The sequence below is a fragment of the Seriola dumerili genome, unplaced genomic scaffold (genome assembly GCF_002260705.1).
Source record: "Seriola dumerili isolate Sdu_G_001 unplaced genomic scaffold, Sdu_1.0 BDQW01000003.1, whole genome shotgun sequence".
In the NCBI taxonomy this organism is placed as follows: Eukaryota; Metazoa; Chordata; class Actinopteri; order Carangiformes; family Carangidae; genus Seriola; species Seriola dumerili.
This window is the reverse complement of record NW_019174258.1, coordinates 1,390,001-1,403,754: the sequence shown is the minus strand read 5'-3', so window position 1 is coordinate 1,403,754 and position 13,754 is coordinate 1,390,001. Positions and strand designations below refer to the sequence as shown.

Here is a 13,754-nt window from a genome sequence, read left to right as displayed (position 1 = left end):
ATATATAGATATCTGGTGCTGTTGTCGTGTGTTGTGGCCCCCTGGATCTAGGTGTGTTGTGTGTGTGTGTGTGTGTGTGTGTGTCTGCAGGTACATAGGGTAAATATACAGAGGGAATCTCATCTGTTTGTGTTCGATTTATGTCTTATTCTTATCACTGAATGGGATGATGTGTGTAAGAATCAGAGCGGATATACACTCTTTTTTCCTTGTTGTCAGCAGTTAACAGCTTGGACTACAGTGCACTGTTTTCACTGTGTGCCCTTGTGTATTTCGCTGTTTGTGGGTATGTGTGTGTACCCCTTATGTGTATGGCACTGAACATTCAGTGTGAGGGACTGAGCACTGTATTGTTTTTGAGCATGAGTGAGTGTCTGTGTAGTTGCAGTGATGGCGTGTGTGAAGGTACGGGCTTTAAAGAATGTTGAGTTCAATTAAAGATGAAAGGCTGATGACTTTAATTGATGGGAGGTAGGTTGGTCCATAAGGCTGAAATATGGGGGGTTGTGTAGTGCTATAGAAAGAAACAGAAAAAGTAAAGTAGTTCATCATCTTGTAAATAATCCATATATAATCTATGATAAACCATATATTGTCACTCAACAATATAATCAGATACTATATTCAGTAGAGTATAGTTTCAGTGTTGAAGTCCAGACACATTTGGATGAGAAACAGGTATGTTTCAATTATTTAACTGCAAATCTTTGGTTGCCATGCTGTATTTTCTCATGCTGTGTTATGGCAGATTTGTATACACTGTGGGAGTGAGACAATCATTCTGCTGTAACTTTTTGTTGTCCCTGGTCTCTCAGCTTGTCCTATCTCTGCTCACTTCATCTCAAAGTGCCACAGAGGGCCTCAGGAGACTCTCCTCTATGAAAAATGGAAGGCAACAAGCTTTTTTCTACTTCACATTTTCTTTTTACCAGGAGATTAGAAAGTGAAGGTGGAGCACTTTGGAGAAAACATTCTTGCTCTGGGCATTTGTACTAGAGCTGTAATCTTCACTGGAACGATCCGAGTAAGTTTTCCTTTACCTGGCCACTGACAGAAAATACCAAACAACCTTTCATTGTAGGTGCAGTGAAATGATAACTGAGCCGTAACAGAGGATCATTTAGATGAAGATATAATTTTTTTCATGCCAGTGAATAAATGGGACAAAACTTGTCATGTTATATTTATTCATCTCTCAGTAATATCTTTGACAGAACAGTTAAAGCCTCATAACATAATCTAATATCATATTAAATTAAGTAGAAATAAATAAAATAAATAAACAGATGCTACAGAACAAATATCACTTTTAAATTCATCGTGGGAGAAGAACATATAGATATGATATGAATGTAAAAATACTATTAATGCTCACTCTCACCACACAGACACCTCACCTCACTCCACGACCTCTTCTCCTCCGTCTCTGCAAGACTCCTTCTCCTCTCTAGGGCAAAGTTTAAGCAATAGTGAATGCCCCAATAAATCATATTTTTTACAATGAGAGTGATCTGAGGATGAATATTGTGACTTTAAAAGCCTAACTCATGTGTCATAGTAGGGAATGTTAGTGAGCTGTGTCCACTAGCCTGTGTGTGCGTGTGTGTGTGTGTGTGTGTGTGTGTGTGTGTGTGTGTGTCTGCAGCTGTACATAGGGTAAATAACAGAGGGAATCTCATCTGTTTGTTTCGATTTATGTCTTATTCTTATCACTGAATGGGACTGATGTGTGTGAAGGAATCAGAGCGGATATAACACTCTTTTTCCTTGTTGTCAGCAGTTAACAGCTTGGACTACAGTGCACTGTTTCACTGTGTGCCCTTGTGTATTTCTGTGTTTGTGGGTATGTGTGTGTACCCTTATGTGTATGGCACTGAACATTCAGTGTGAGGGACTGAGCACTGTATTGTTTTTGAGCATGAGTGAGTGTCTGTGTAGTTGCAGTGATGGCGTGTGTGAAGGTACGGGCTTTAAAGATGTTGAGTTCAATTAAAGATGAAAGAGCTGATGATTAATTGATGGGAGGTAGGTTGGTCCATAAGGCTGAAATATGGGGGTGTGTCCTATAGAAAGAAACAGAAAAGTAAACTAGTTCATCATCTTGTAAATAATCCATATATAATCTATGATAAACATATATTGTCACTCACATATTATAGAGGCAAATATAATCAGTACTATATTGTAGAGTATGTTTCAGTGTTGAAGTCCAGACACATTTGGATGAGAAACAGGTATGTTTCAATTATTTAACTGCAAATCTTTGGTTGCCATGCTGTATTTTCTCATGCTGTGTTATGGCAGATTTGTATACATGTGGGAGTGAGACAATCATTCTGCTGTACTTTTGTTGTCCCTGGTCTCTCAGCTTGTCCTACTCTGCTCACTTCATCTCAAAGTGCCACAGAGGCCTCAGAGACTCTCCTCTATGAAAAATGGAGCAGCACAAGCTTTTTCTACTTCACATTTTCTTTTTACCAGGAGATTAGAAAGTGAAGGTGGAGCACTTTGGAGAAAACATTCTTGCTCTGGGCATTTGTACTAGAGCTGTAATCTTCACTGGAACCGATCCGAGTAAGTTTTCCTTTACCTGCCACTGACAGAAAATACCAAACAAACCTTTCATTGTAGGTGCAGTGAAATGATAACTGAGCCGTAACAGAGGATCATTTAGATGAAGATATAATTTTTTCATGCCAGTGAATAAATGGGACAAAACTTGTCATGTTATATTTATTCATCTCTCAGTAATATCTTTGACAGAACAGTTAAAGCCTCATAACATAATCTAATATCATATTAAATTAAGTAGAAATAAATAAAATAAATGAACAGATGCTACAGAACAAATATCCATTTTAAATTCAGTGGGAGAAGAACATATAGATATGATATGAATGTAAAAATACATATTAAATGCATATTAAAAACAGGAGACCAAATAAATAAATACACAATATATTCCTAAAGTCCTTGCAATGGCTATTTCACTATGGAACTGCATGTTAAGTTAAAAAAAAAAGGTATAAAGCTAAGAGAGCAGGGCCAGTAGTACACTTTTGTTTTCACTCTTAAGCGGTGTGTAGCGAGGTTCAGGGTCACACATGCACCAGGTTACATCAGGAGGTAGGAAGAAGGAGACAGTGGGGGAGGACGGCAGAGTCCCAGGCAGGGAGGTCACAGCGAGGAGTCACGGCAGAGGACGATCTCCAGCTCGGTGCGGTACAGTTTTCCTCCATCAGACAGAGCCATGATGCTCTTTTTGTACCCCACCAATCCTGTTGAGTCCACGTCCTGCATGCAACATGCAAAGGGTTTTACATAGAAAAAGTCACCGTCAGTGGGCACAAAGTCGTCCACAGATGGTACACAATGCAGAGGCCATGTACTGTAGGCAGCTATTTCATCTCAGCTCTATATTTGGCAAGAGGAAAAGTAACCTGAGCTGATCAATCAATAGGCTAACTATTCATTACCATTTTGTTCTTGTCGCAGAGGTCCTTCAGCAACGCATCCAGCTCCTGCTCATCAATATATCCATTACCATCCTGGTGAAAGAGACAACGAGGGAGGTCTGATCAGATTTTCCTAAAAGTATTTAATGTAACAACAAGATGAAGTCTACAGCCATGCTAGCAGCTCGGTGATGCTGTATGTAGGCACAGTGGTGCTTTGAGCTACATGCTAATATCTGCATGCTAACTTGTAAAACATGATCACAATGCCACTATGCTGATATTAAGCAGGTGTAATATGATCTTAGTTTAGCGCTAAATACCATCTACAGCTGAGGCTGATGATGAAAGTCAGATAATCCCTAAAGTTATTACAGTTCATCCTGAGAGGAACATGAATATCTGTTCTAAATTTCATAGTGGCACTAGATGGATAGTCAAGGAGTCAGCAAAGTCACTGAGATTCATCCTCTAGGGACCATGAATCTCTGCACACAATTTCACACAAATCCATGTGATAGTTGTCGAGATATTTCAGTCTGGGCCAGAGGGGTGGACCAACTAACAAACCAATATTACCATCGATAGAGTAAAAACCAAGCATTTGTCGAATACTTAAATACAAACATAAAGGAAAAGTGGCATTCATTGGAAATATATCAATTTCAAGCCAAAAGCGCACAAATGAGTTGCAGTGTGTATTCAGGCTTATGCCAATCAAGTGTAAAAATCTGTCTGTCTGTCTGTCTGTCTGTCTGTCTGACCGTCCGTCCGTCCGTCCGTCCGTCCGTCCGTCCGTCCGTCCGTCTGATCTCGTCAACTATTTGATAAATTGCCAAGAAATTATGTATAGACATTCATGGTACCCAGAGGATGTATCCTGAGTTAGTGAGCTTCCCTCCAGCACGACATTTACAGCAGATATTTAAAGACAATTGTAAGCATGTCAGCATGTTGATTTGAACATTTAGCCTCAGCCTCACAGAGCCACTAGCATGTAGACCCTTGTTTAGGTACCGTACCATACAGCAACACTCATACACACAATGCATAACACATATCACAGATGTATCATAGCACAAACAGACAAACAAACATGCTCTTTTGACCTTATCATAGAAGGTGAAGAGGGAGTCAAATTCTTTGACTGTGAGCCTGATGCCCTGTGAGAGAGAGAGAGAGAGAGAGAGAGAGAGCGGTGAAAATTATTAGAAACGAATGGATATTTCTAGACAGCGGTAAAAGCCCCACCAGATCCAGAACTGATATTAATCCATGGAGATTATGATAACTGGGACTAGAGTTGAGTTAATCCTGATCAGACAGACTAATCCTCTGTCAGAAAGGAATTGTTGATCTGCTCTCCCAAGCCACTGTGTACATATGGGGACATACAGTACATGACAAAATGCATGTGGGAAATCTATATAGATTACCATTGCCACTGTGCTACAAATTGTGGACCTTAAAGAATCAAAACAGTGCACATAGTGACTATGTATTACCTCAGTAAGAACATACATGAAACTGTGGAGGAAGATATTTTTATTTTAAGATGCAAATTAAAGTCTTAGGTCTTTAATCAGAATAATTTGACTGCAATTATCCAAATTATTTCATGGACCATCAAAGCTGTTTCCAAACACTGTTGGTTTAAATGGGATTCCATCATGTTTTGTCATTCTATAATATTTAATTCCCGAAGGACTTAACATCTGTAAACACGCATTTGTGTCGATGCCCCATATGTTCATTCAGTACTTTGATGACGAATAATCCTCTTGGAGTGAATCCAATAATGTTGCATTGTACTATTCTGAATCTGCACTGTTGTCTGACTTCTCTACATCAGAGGGATGACACTTGAATCTTTAGCTGCTTAGACAATTACACTAAATTTGAAAAAGGTTATTATTTTTATGAGTATAATAATCTTACCTGGAACTTCAGCAGGAAGTTTTCTTGCACTGGCAAGAGCCTGCAGTAAAAAAAAACACAAAGTTTAATGTTGTCCTTTGAAAAAAAAAAGTGTAAAATTGTGTGAATTTTAAACAAGCAAAATAAACTGTAAGTAACACTGACCTTGCCATCTCAGAGAGGCCCAGCTTACCATCACCATTAAGATCAAACATCCTTAGCTGCACAGAAAGAAAATTAACAAGGAAACTGTAACCAAATATTATTATGTGCTGTATATACACACACATATCAGATTTTAAACATAACCACTCAAGTGGGATTAAATGGCAGCAGTTGAGTGTGTTAAGGCCACAGATGGCTGACTGATGCTGGTGGCTAGAAAAGTGATGTTTCAGCAGTGTTCAGTTGTTCAAGATATTAAACAAGACATTAAAATTCTAGCCTTCAGGGAAGCTACTTCAGTTACGTTGTGTAGAAACGCTGCAGCCAACTGCTAAAAATATGGGCACGAAGGCATTGCTGTTGACAGAGGAGGACAAACTTCATGGTCATTCTTAAAACTTTGGAGAATTTTGAAGTGTCATTGAATGATGCCAGAGACAGCATGTTTCATCACTGCAGCTGAAGATAAATACAGCATGGTGTATACAGTATGTAATGCAATATATTTCAAAAATGATTCTTGGTATAAGAAGTACATGGTTCTTCTCTGCTTATGGGCTGTAAGTAGTAATGTAGTCATCACTGTAATGTTTATATAGATAAACAGAGAAACGCTAGATGGGCTATTACATGGTGATGAAACTCTTGGCCTTTAAAGTCCTGAGTCTTGCAGTTATTATTTTGAGTTTGCCAAAGCAGAGTGAAGGAAAAGCATTTTCTGTGCCTAATGATGCTCACAATTGTCTGTGTGTACTCATTGAGCTTCTTGTCATCGTAGTTTCTGTTAGCCTTCTTCAGCAGGTCTGACAGGAAGCCCTGAGGAGAGAGAAAAATGACCACGGTCAGTGATTGGATCATGTGATGATTTTACTCTGGAGTCCTGGTGAAAATGAAATGCTGGTGTCATTGTACAGAGCTCATGATGTGAAAAGAAGTTGGAGTATTTCTTTTCAAAGGTGATAACGTGGTTTTGTTTTTCACACAACAGTGAGAACTTCCCATGGGGAGCGGTGCATACATGTGCAGATTGAGCAGAGGAAATGGCAGCAATTATACCACTGCCACAACACGGAGGCTAATCATTATCTCAAGCGAGGTTTGTTTATAATAATTGCTGCACAGGCAGTCACACATACTGTGCATACAGCATATAAACCACTTACTGTATTTACTGGTCTCTCTTTTGTTTGCCCACACATAATAAAAAGGAGACCAGACATACATGGATAATACCTAGATGAGCCATCAGTTAAATCATTTACACAAATTACTGGGCTTTTTCCATGTTGCATAGGACAAAAACTAAGTGTCGTGGGTCAGAGTGAAGAGCAGTAAGTGTGCGGGCTTTTGCATAGACAGTACTGTACTTCGCCACGAGCAGCAGTGCTTTAAATAATTCTACATGAATTAGCTGTATCGCAGAGTTTGACATATTGTGTTTTACCTTCAGCTCATTTGATTCAATGTATCCGCTGCGGTCAGTGTCGTACCTCCGCCAGGCCTGCAGGAGAAGAGTGATGTTGTTGCAGTAGCTTTCAGAAAACGTGTGTAATACTTCAACCACAATGACAAATATGAAATACATGGCAGACCCTCTCTGATTTATAGCAGAAAAAAAGACTACAATAAAGAGAAACGACAGTGGTGTCATCCGACATTGTGTAATTATAGAATTTGTCAAGCCCTCATCAAAGATGGATACCTAAACCCCTCCAGCACTCACTGCTTTTCCCCTGCAGAAAGCTGAGGTCCATTCATAATGTATGGCTGTCTGAGAATAGCTTTAACACACTGAGCAGCCCGAACATCACACCACTGAAAACCCTCCTCAATCAGAGTACAACCATGTGTGTGTACTGTATGTGTGGGTTATTTTCTATCACAAAGGCCCAGATGTTCAATGCGTCACAATTTTCTCTCTAATCATCTCAACATATGCAGCTGAAGAAGAGAGGTTGCTCTTTATGGTTTTCACAAGTGATCCAGAAGTGCGGGTCAAACATGGTGTTGTTTTGATGTTGGCAAGGTATTAAATATTGAAAGATTCAGTTTAAGGTAACTCCTTCACTGTGTGTAATATTTAGATGCTGACAACTGAGGCTTAAATGCAGTTCGGCTTTACATATAGTGACTGTAAAGTAACAACAACCATCGATGGCCACTGACAAGACTAATTCATGGATAATATATTCTCAAATTTTCAGTCATTTTAAGTTTTTCATTGTAGTTGTTCACCTGAAGAGAATTTACATCAGTGATGTTTAGTACAATATTTAACATTTTGTAAGTGTGTGAGTTCCAGATGCAGCATCCAGGCTTCAAATGTACAATTTACAGCCTTACTTGACTGTTTCCACTTGAAACAAGCGCCCTCACTTGTCCAGGAAAACAAAAGGAATCACAGGGCCACTGAGCATATGTCCCACAGGATGAAGTCTGATAACTTGAGGCATTGACTCAGAAACAGAGAAAGAATAAGGCTGTTTCAAACCCAAACCTCTTAACAATCATTAAATTGAATCAGTTTTGATGCGTTTGAGAGATTGACAGAGCAGATCTAATATATAGTTATATAATGAGAACTCAGTGCATGTCATCAGACATTAATAAGGTTAGAAAATAAATATCTACACAGGACAATATACAAAAACTTACTGCCATGAATTCAGCACTTGATCCCACAAACTCTCTGAAACAGAGCAGGAAGTTTTCCTCTGTTGGCAGAATCTGAGCCAGCTAGAGTGGAAAATGAAGAGACAGAGGAATTATTATTAGTTCGTCAGTTGCTATATTTTTAGATTTTTTTTTTTTTTTGGCATTTTACTTGACATTAGCTGTTTTTAATATGTTCTCACCTCGGACATTTCGATTCTCCCATCAGTATTCTTGTCAAAATTAGCCATGAACTCCTTCATCTTTTCTTTGAACGCAGCATGTGAAGGATCCTGCAAGTACATCAAATCACAGATCAAAGACTTAGGATAATGTAGCCTTTAATTTAAAGATATATTCAGTATAAACACATATTGAAACATGCGAACAAGGCCAGCCCTAAAGATTACATTTATAGACTTATAGTTTACAACAGCACAATCAGTTTTGTATGAAATGTGATGCCACCTGGATGATGTTTCCTATCAACATAATGAGGAAATATTGATTATCACATGTGGCCTGTCACAAAATGTTTATACTGAACCTATTAGCAAAACACTCACTGATAATATACTTAATTTGTTTTTTGTCATTTACACAGCACTTGGTTAAAGTAAGAGAAAGAAGAAGAAGAAAAAGAAAACACAATCCAGTCAGTGCAAACTTGCTCCTGTCATTAAACAACATACATTTCTAGTATATAAATGTCATTTAGATAATTGTGATTAATACATCCTTGTATTATTTTGTGAAATTTCAGAATGAAGTTGGACTGACCAATCTGTAGTGAGAGTGAAACAGAGTGTGACATTATATTCATTCATGTCACCTACAAGAGTCACTTTGGGTGAATGTGACCACAAGTTTTCAGTGACGTGCTGCACTCACCACGCCTGCTCCTCGTCTCACAGTCTCCAGCTCTTTGAAGAAGTTCTCCAGCTCCTTCCCTTCGATGTAACCGTTTCCTGCGGAGCACCAGAGGGCCTAAATTAGTTTGGCACAAATTATGTTATGAAGCTTTTAAGTCGCCTGAAGCTTTGTTGACTGTGCAAAAGTTTGATTAAAAGACTTGAGATTTGGATGGAAGATTAAAGGTCACGGGGGGGGGTTCTTTCAATTTTGGAACAGTCGCTAAACCTCGAGTGCTCGTCCAGTCTCATGCCCTCTGTGAGTTAACAGAGCAGCTCACTTGGACTGTATCCAGAATGCACATGTGCTTACAGCTGTTCTTGCTTGAGGACTTTCGTAGAGCATTTGGTTAGTTTAGCCCTGAAGTCGGTGTACGAGGCAAAACACAGTACTGAGTCGTCAATAATCATGTCCTGACTGAAGAAGATTAAAACGTTATATCACCTCTGAAAACTTTTAATTGAAAACTCACTCTGATGACCTGAAGGCACGGCACACAACTACAAGCCTGTGCATACAGAATATCCTATATTCATTATATCTCTTGCCAAATTGGCATTTAGCTGTGGCGGAGATTCTGGAGATTGAGTGATGTGCTGCAGCAGAAAAAAAAAAAAAAAACAGACCACGAGAGTCCAGTGCAGTTGGAGAGTAAGCACCATAATGAGTGTGTTCTTGCCTGAGAGGGTGAAACTGGGCAGTCACAATGATGCTTACTGGAGCATACTGTCCTGTGTCCGGATTTGTACTTCTTCTGACAGTCACGTGATCAGGAATAATTTAATACAATAATTTTCTCCACTGGTTTGCCTGCAAGTCACAGGGTAACATATAGGACATTCAGCATTCTCTTTTTAATCACAGGAATGAGTCCCATCTGTCTGCAGTCCGAGCGAGGATAGGGGGTTTGTGCCTTTACAAAAAGAGACGTTAATAAAATTGTTATTTCAATTTAGAATGAAAGACTGATGTACAGTAGAAAATGCAGAGATTCACCCAGTCCCCCCCCCCCCATCTCTATCTCTTAATCTCTTATCCTTTCATCTCCTTTCCTTTCTGATCACCTCCCCACCTCCCCCCCCCTTTCCTCCCATCTCCCTGCCTAGCTTCATTTCCACATTGTATTTGATAGGTGCTCCATGTCACCATCTGTGCTTTGGTTGAGCTGGTGTTTTACACAAAGTTCTGGGTGTGGAGACAAAACAAGCTCAAAAGGCTTGTTATAAACAGAACTTTGTGAGCACTGACTCACTCAGTATCACCTAAAGCAGTAATTATTTTACTGAGTGCTGCTTCCTCCTTGCTTGGCTGGCTCTTTCCAGCTGGGTCGGCAGAGTGGGGTTTAGTTTAACCAAGTGCGGAAAGTGCAAGAAAAGGAGAATACAAGGATATCATATTTCCAAAGTGAGAGAAGCTGCAGCTGATGCCTATTGCCTTCTCATTCATGTACCTGTAGTGCAGGTACTGTTGCTACAGGACAGATGACTGAACAACAAATGTTGCTTTTACTGGCACAAAATAAACTGTCATCGACTCTCAGTGGCCATCTTAAATAAATTGTAAACCTTTGCATCTTCCAAATGTCCAGTTTCTCTGGTGAAGTTAGTTATTTCACAATAAAAGTGAAACAGGTGATTAAATACAGACCAGAGTATCTCAGGTGGGGAAAGAACAAATAACCTGTGATGAAGCATGAGTGTGTTCAAATCCCATCATTTGTAATAAAGCCCGCATACGTGTTCTCAGTTCATTGGGACGCACTGCCGGAGTTTAGCTGCAACACAAATCTCAGCTGCCACATGGAGCGCACCGCTGCACACTGAGCAGATGCAGCCCTCTCTCTCCTAAAACATTTTCAAACACAGCTCAACTGCCGATTGCTCAACAGCAACTCGAAAACAAACCATCTGCCTGACTCATGACGACTGAAAATGAGACAGATCACTGCAGAAAGGGTGGCCGAGTGTTTCATCAAAGCCCACATGAGGTGCTACACGCTGCAATACCACTTGATGGATGGATGAGTTCAGTGGAGTTTATTGCTATATGATCAAGAGGAAAGCATGCGCCACTCTTTGTGTTTCATCCAGCGTGGAACTATCTTTAGGAATAGCCAGTTGGAGGCACAGTCCCGTAGTGTTGCTGTTGCTCTGCAGCTGTGGTCAAGAAAACAACCTGTTGCAACAACAACCCCCCCCCAACACTCGACTGTTTTACAATGAGTGGAGAGAAGATTCTATGTTTACTTGTGTGTCTTTTTCTGTGATGACGTACAAGGCTCTACTCCCATGGATCAATCACTTTCCATTTTACTGATTTATCTTAGCAGTACAAATTTCTGGTCTTAAAGCCGACCAACGCTCACTTTCTCCAGCTCTTTCACGCTGAGTAGTAACTAAAGAACACGAGGTCTGTTGTGGAGTTACAAACTTAAGTTGTTAGTACTTCTAATTTGCGGCATCAGGTTTTGATCCATTCAGTCATGACTGCTGAGTGTAATGCTTTATGTATTAATGATGGTAGTAGATATTAAGAAGATTAGACGAAGGCAATCCTTTAAAACATTTAGTCACACTAAGGAGGAAGGTTTTTTATAGATTTTATTCACACCGGTGGGCCCAAAAAAAGCATTTCTTTCACTTCATGATTCTACTCATCTAGGTGGGGGAGTCATTGGCTATGGCTTCTTCACCCTCATCACCACTAGTGTGCCCTGCCCTTGAGCAGGACATTTAACCCCTACACTTCTCCAGAGGAGCTGCGTGAGTATAACGGTTTAAAAAAATATTCACTGCAGATGTCTCGGTCTGAAAAGTTCAAGATGAATAAGCCGTTGATCAGCTGGCCATTTACACTCTATCTCCACCTATAGTTCGATCGATGTATAGTTTTGAAATGTGGCCTGTTTTAAGATCTGAGGTTTTCGACAATGGTCACTTGTCCCTGCCTTCCACAATCACTCATATGAACGTTTTCTGATCCAAAACTGTCACAACTGTCACAAAATGGATTAATATGACCATCTTCTGATCTATCACCACTGCAGTTGTGGTTAAGGTTTGGCTGCTTAGACACAAAAACCTCTCAGCTAAATTTAGGGAAAGATCGCGGTCATGGTTAAAACAAACCAACATTGACACAATCGGCCAGAAACAGCAGTTTACAGTGGGGCTGCGTTGTGAAGGCTGTGTGGGACTCTACAGTACCGTTTGATGAAAATACATTGACAGTTTAAAAGACAGGGTTTAAAAGGGTTTAACAACAGAGGTCAGAGCTTTTTTTTTTCTGAATGGCTTCAGAAAATAATCCTTCAGTTGTAGTTGGATCATGAAAACCACTAAAGCTGGAGTGGCTCATAGTGAAACAGAGTGGGACAGCGACAGTTTGGCTGCCACACACAGTATAACTACTGTTAACCTGGATACAGAGATGCAATATAACTAAGTACATACTCATGTACTTAACATTTTTTAAGTACTTTCACTTTACTTTAAAGATTTCACTCTCAAGTCAGATTCGGAGGCAATTCACCTCACTGACCTGACAGCTGCAGTTACTTTGCAGATTAAGATTTAACATATGATCAGTTAACAGCTCAGATTTAATCACAGGTAATAAAATATGTGTTGTTAGGGCAACTAATGGTTATTTTCATTATTAATCTGATGAATCTGTTGATTATTTTCTTAATTAATCAATTAATTGAGGTCAAGTCAACATATTCAATCAGCTTGTTTTGTCCAACCAACAGTTAAAAACCCAAAGATATTCTTTTTCAATATAATAAGACTAAGAAAAACAACAAATAATCATATTTGAGAAACTGGAATAGAGAATTTTGACCAATTTCACTAATTCACTAATTGATTGTTAACTCAGTGAACTGACGTTTCAGCTCTAACTGTTACAGATTTGACTCCCCAATACAGAATTAAGAATAGATCAATTCAGCTCCAACTAACATTAAATAGCTGCTTATATATTAATGCATCAGTAATATTAAGCCATTACTGTATAACAGTCACTGCTGTTCTACCTGCATGATTACTTTTACACTCATACTTTTGATAATATGTTACTTTTTTAATTTACTTTCAATGGAGTAAAATTGGGTTTATGTGTTCACTGAGGTCTTGTTGTAAAGAATCGTCGACCAGTGGTTGTGTGCTACTACCAGTACACACACGCACGCACACACGCACGCACGCACGCACGCACGCACGCACACACACACACACACACACACACACACACACACACACACACACACACACACTTCCAGTTCAATCCCAGTAAGCTCTCAGATTCAGAAGCTCCTCCCATCAAACACCCGTTCTTACCTTTTCACTCCCCCCTCTCTCTTCCTCGCATCCTTTTATCCCTCCCTCCCCCATCTCTCCTTCTCTCTCTCTCTCGTTTTTTGATCTTCCTCTCTCTCCCTCCCCCTCGCTCTCATATTTTTTCATTCTTTTCCAGCCTTCCCTCTATAACTTAACTCTGACTGAGACTTATTTCTCTTATCATGGTCTCAAAATCACTGCAGATCCTCACACATTTACTCTCACACTTAATCACAGTAAATGTAGTAAGTGTCAAAGTATGTAATTTCATCGGACGAAAGAACATTAAAATCTCATACGTATTTTCTTTTGT

At 39.6% G+C, this 13,754-nt stretch overlaps 1 protein-coding gene across 1 annotated transcript in view; it reads right to left on the bottom strand.

Moving 5' to 3' along the window:
* Positions 1–2,879: 2,879 nt before the first annotated feature.
* LOC111221210 (calretinin-like) overlaps positions 2,880–13,754 on the bottom strand; it is an 11,409-nt gene continuing 534 nt past the window's right edge. The window contains exons 2-11 of the mRNA XM_022744578.1: positions 9,081–9,157; positions 8,393–8,482; positions 8,193–8,273; positions 6,982–7,038; positions 6,276–6,353; positions 5,538–5,593; positions 5,394–5,433; positions 4,565–4,618; positions 3,477–3,548; positions 2,880–3,294 (exon numbers count right to left, since the gene is read on the bottom strand). Coding sequence (XP_022600299.1) covers positions 3,178–3,294; positions 3,477–3,548; positions 4,565–4,618; positions 5,394–5,433; positions 5,538–5,593; positions 6,276–6,353; positions 6,982–7,038; positions 8,193–8,273; positions 8,393–8,482; positions 9,081–9,157 — 722 coding nt within the window. The 3' untranslated portion in view covers positions 2,880–3,177. The remainder of the gene's footprint in view (positions 3,295–3,476; positions 3,549–4,564; positions 4,619–5,393; positions 5,434–5,537; positions 5,594–6,275; positions 6,354–6,981; positions 7,039–8,192; positions 8,274–8,392; positions 8,483–9,080; positions 9,158–13,754) is intronic.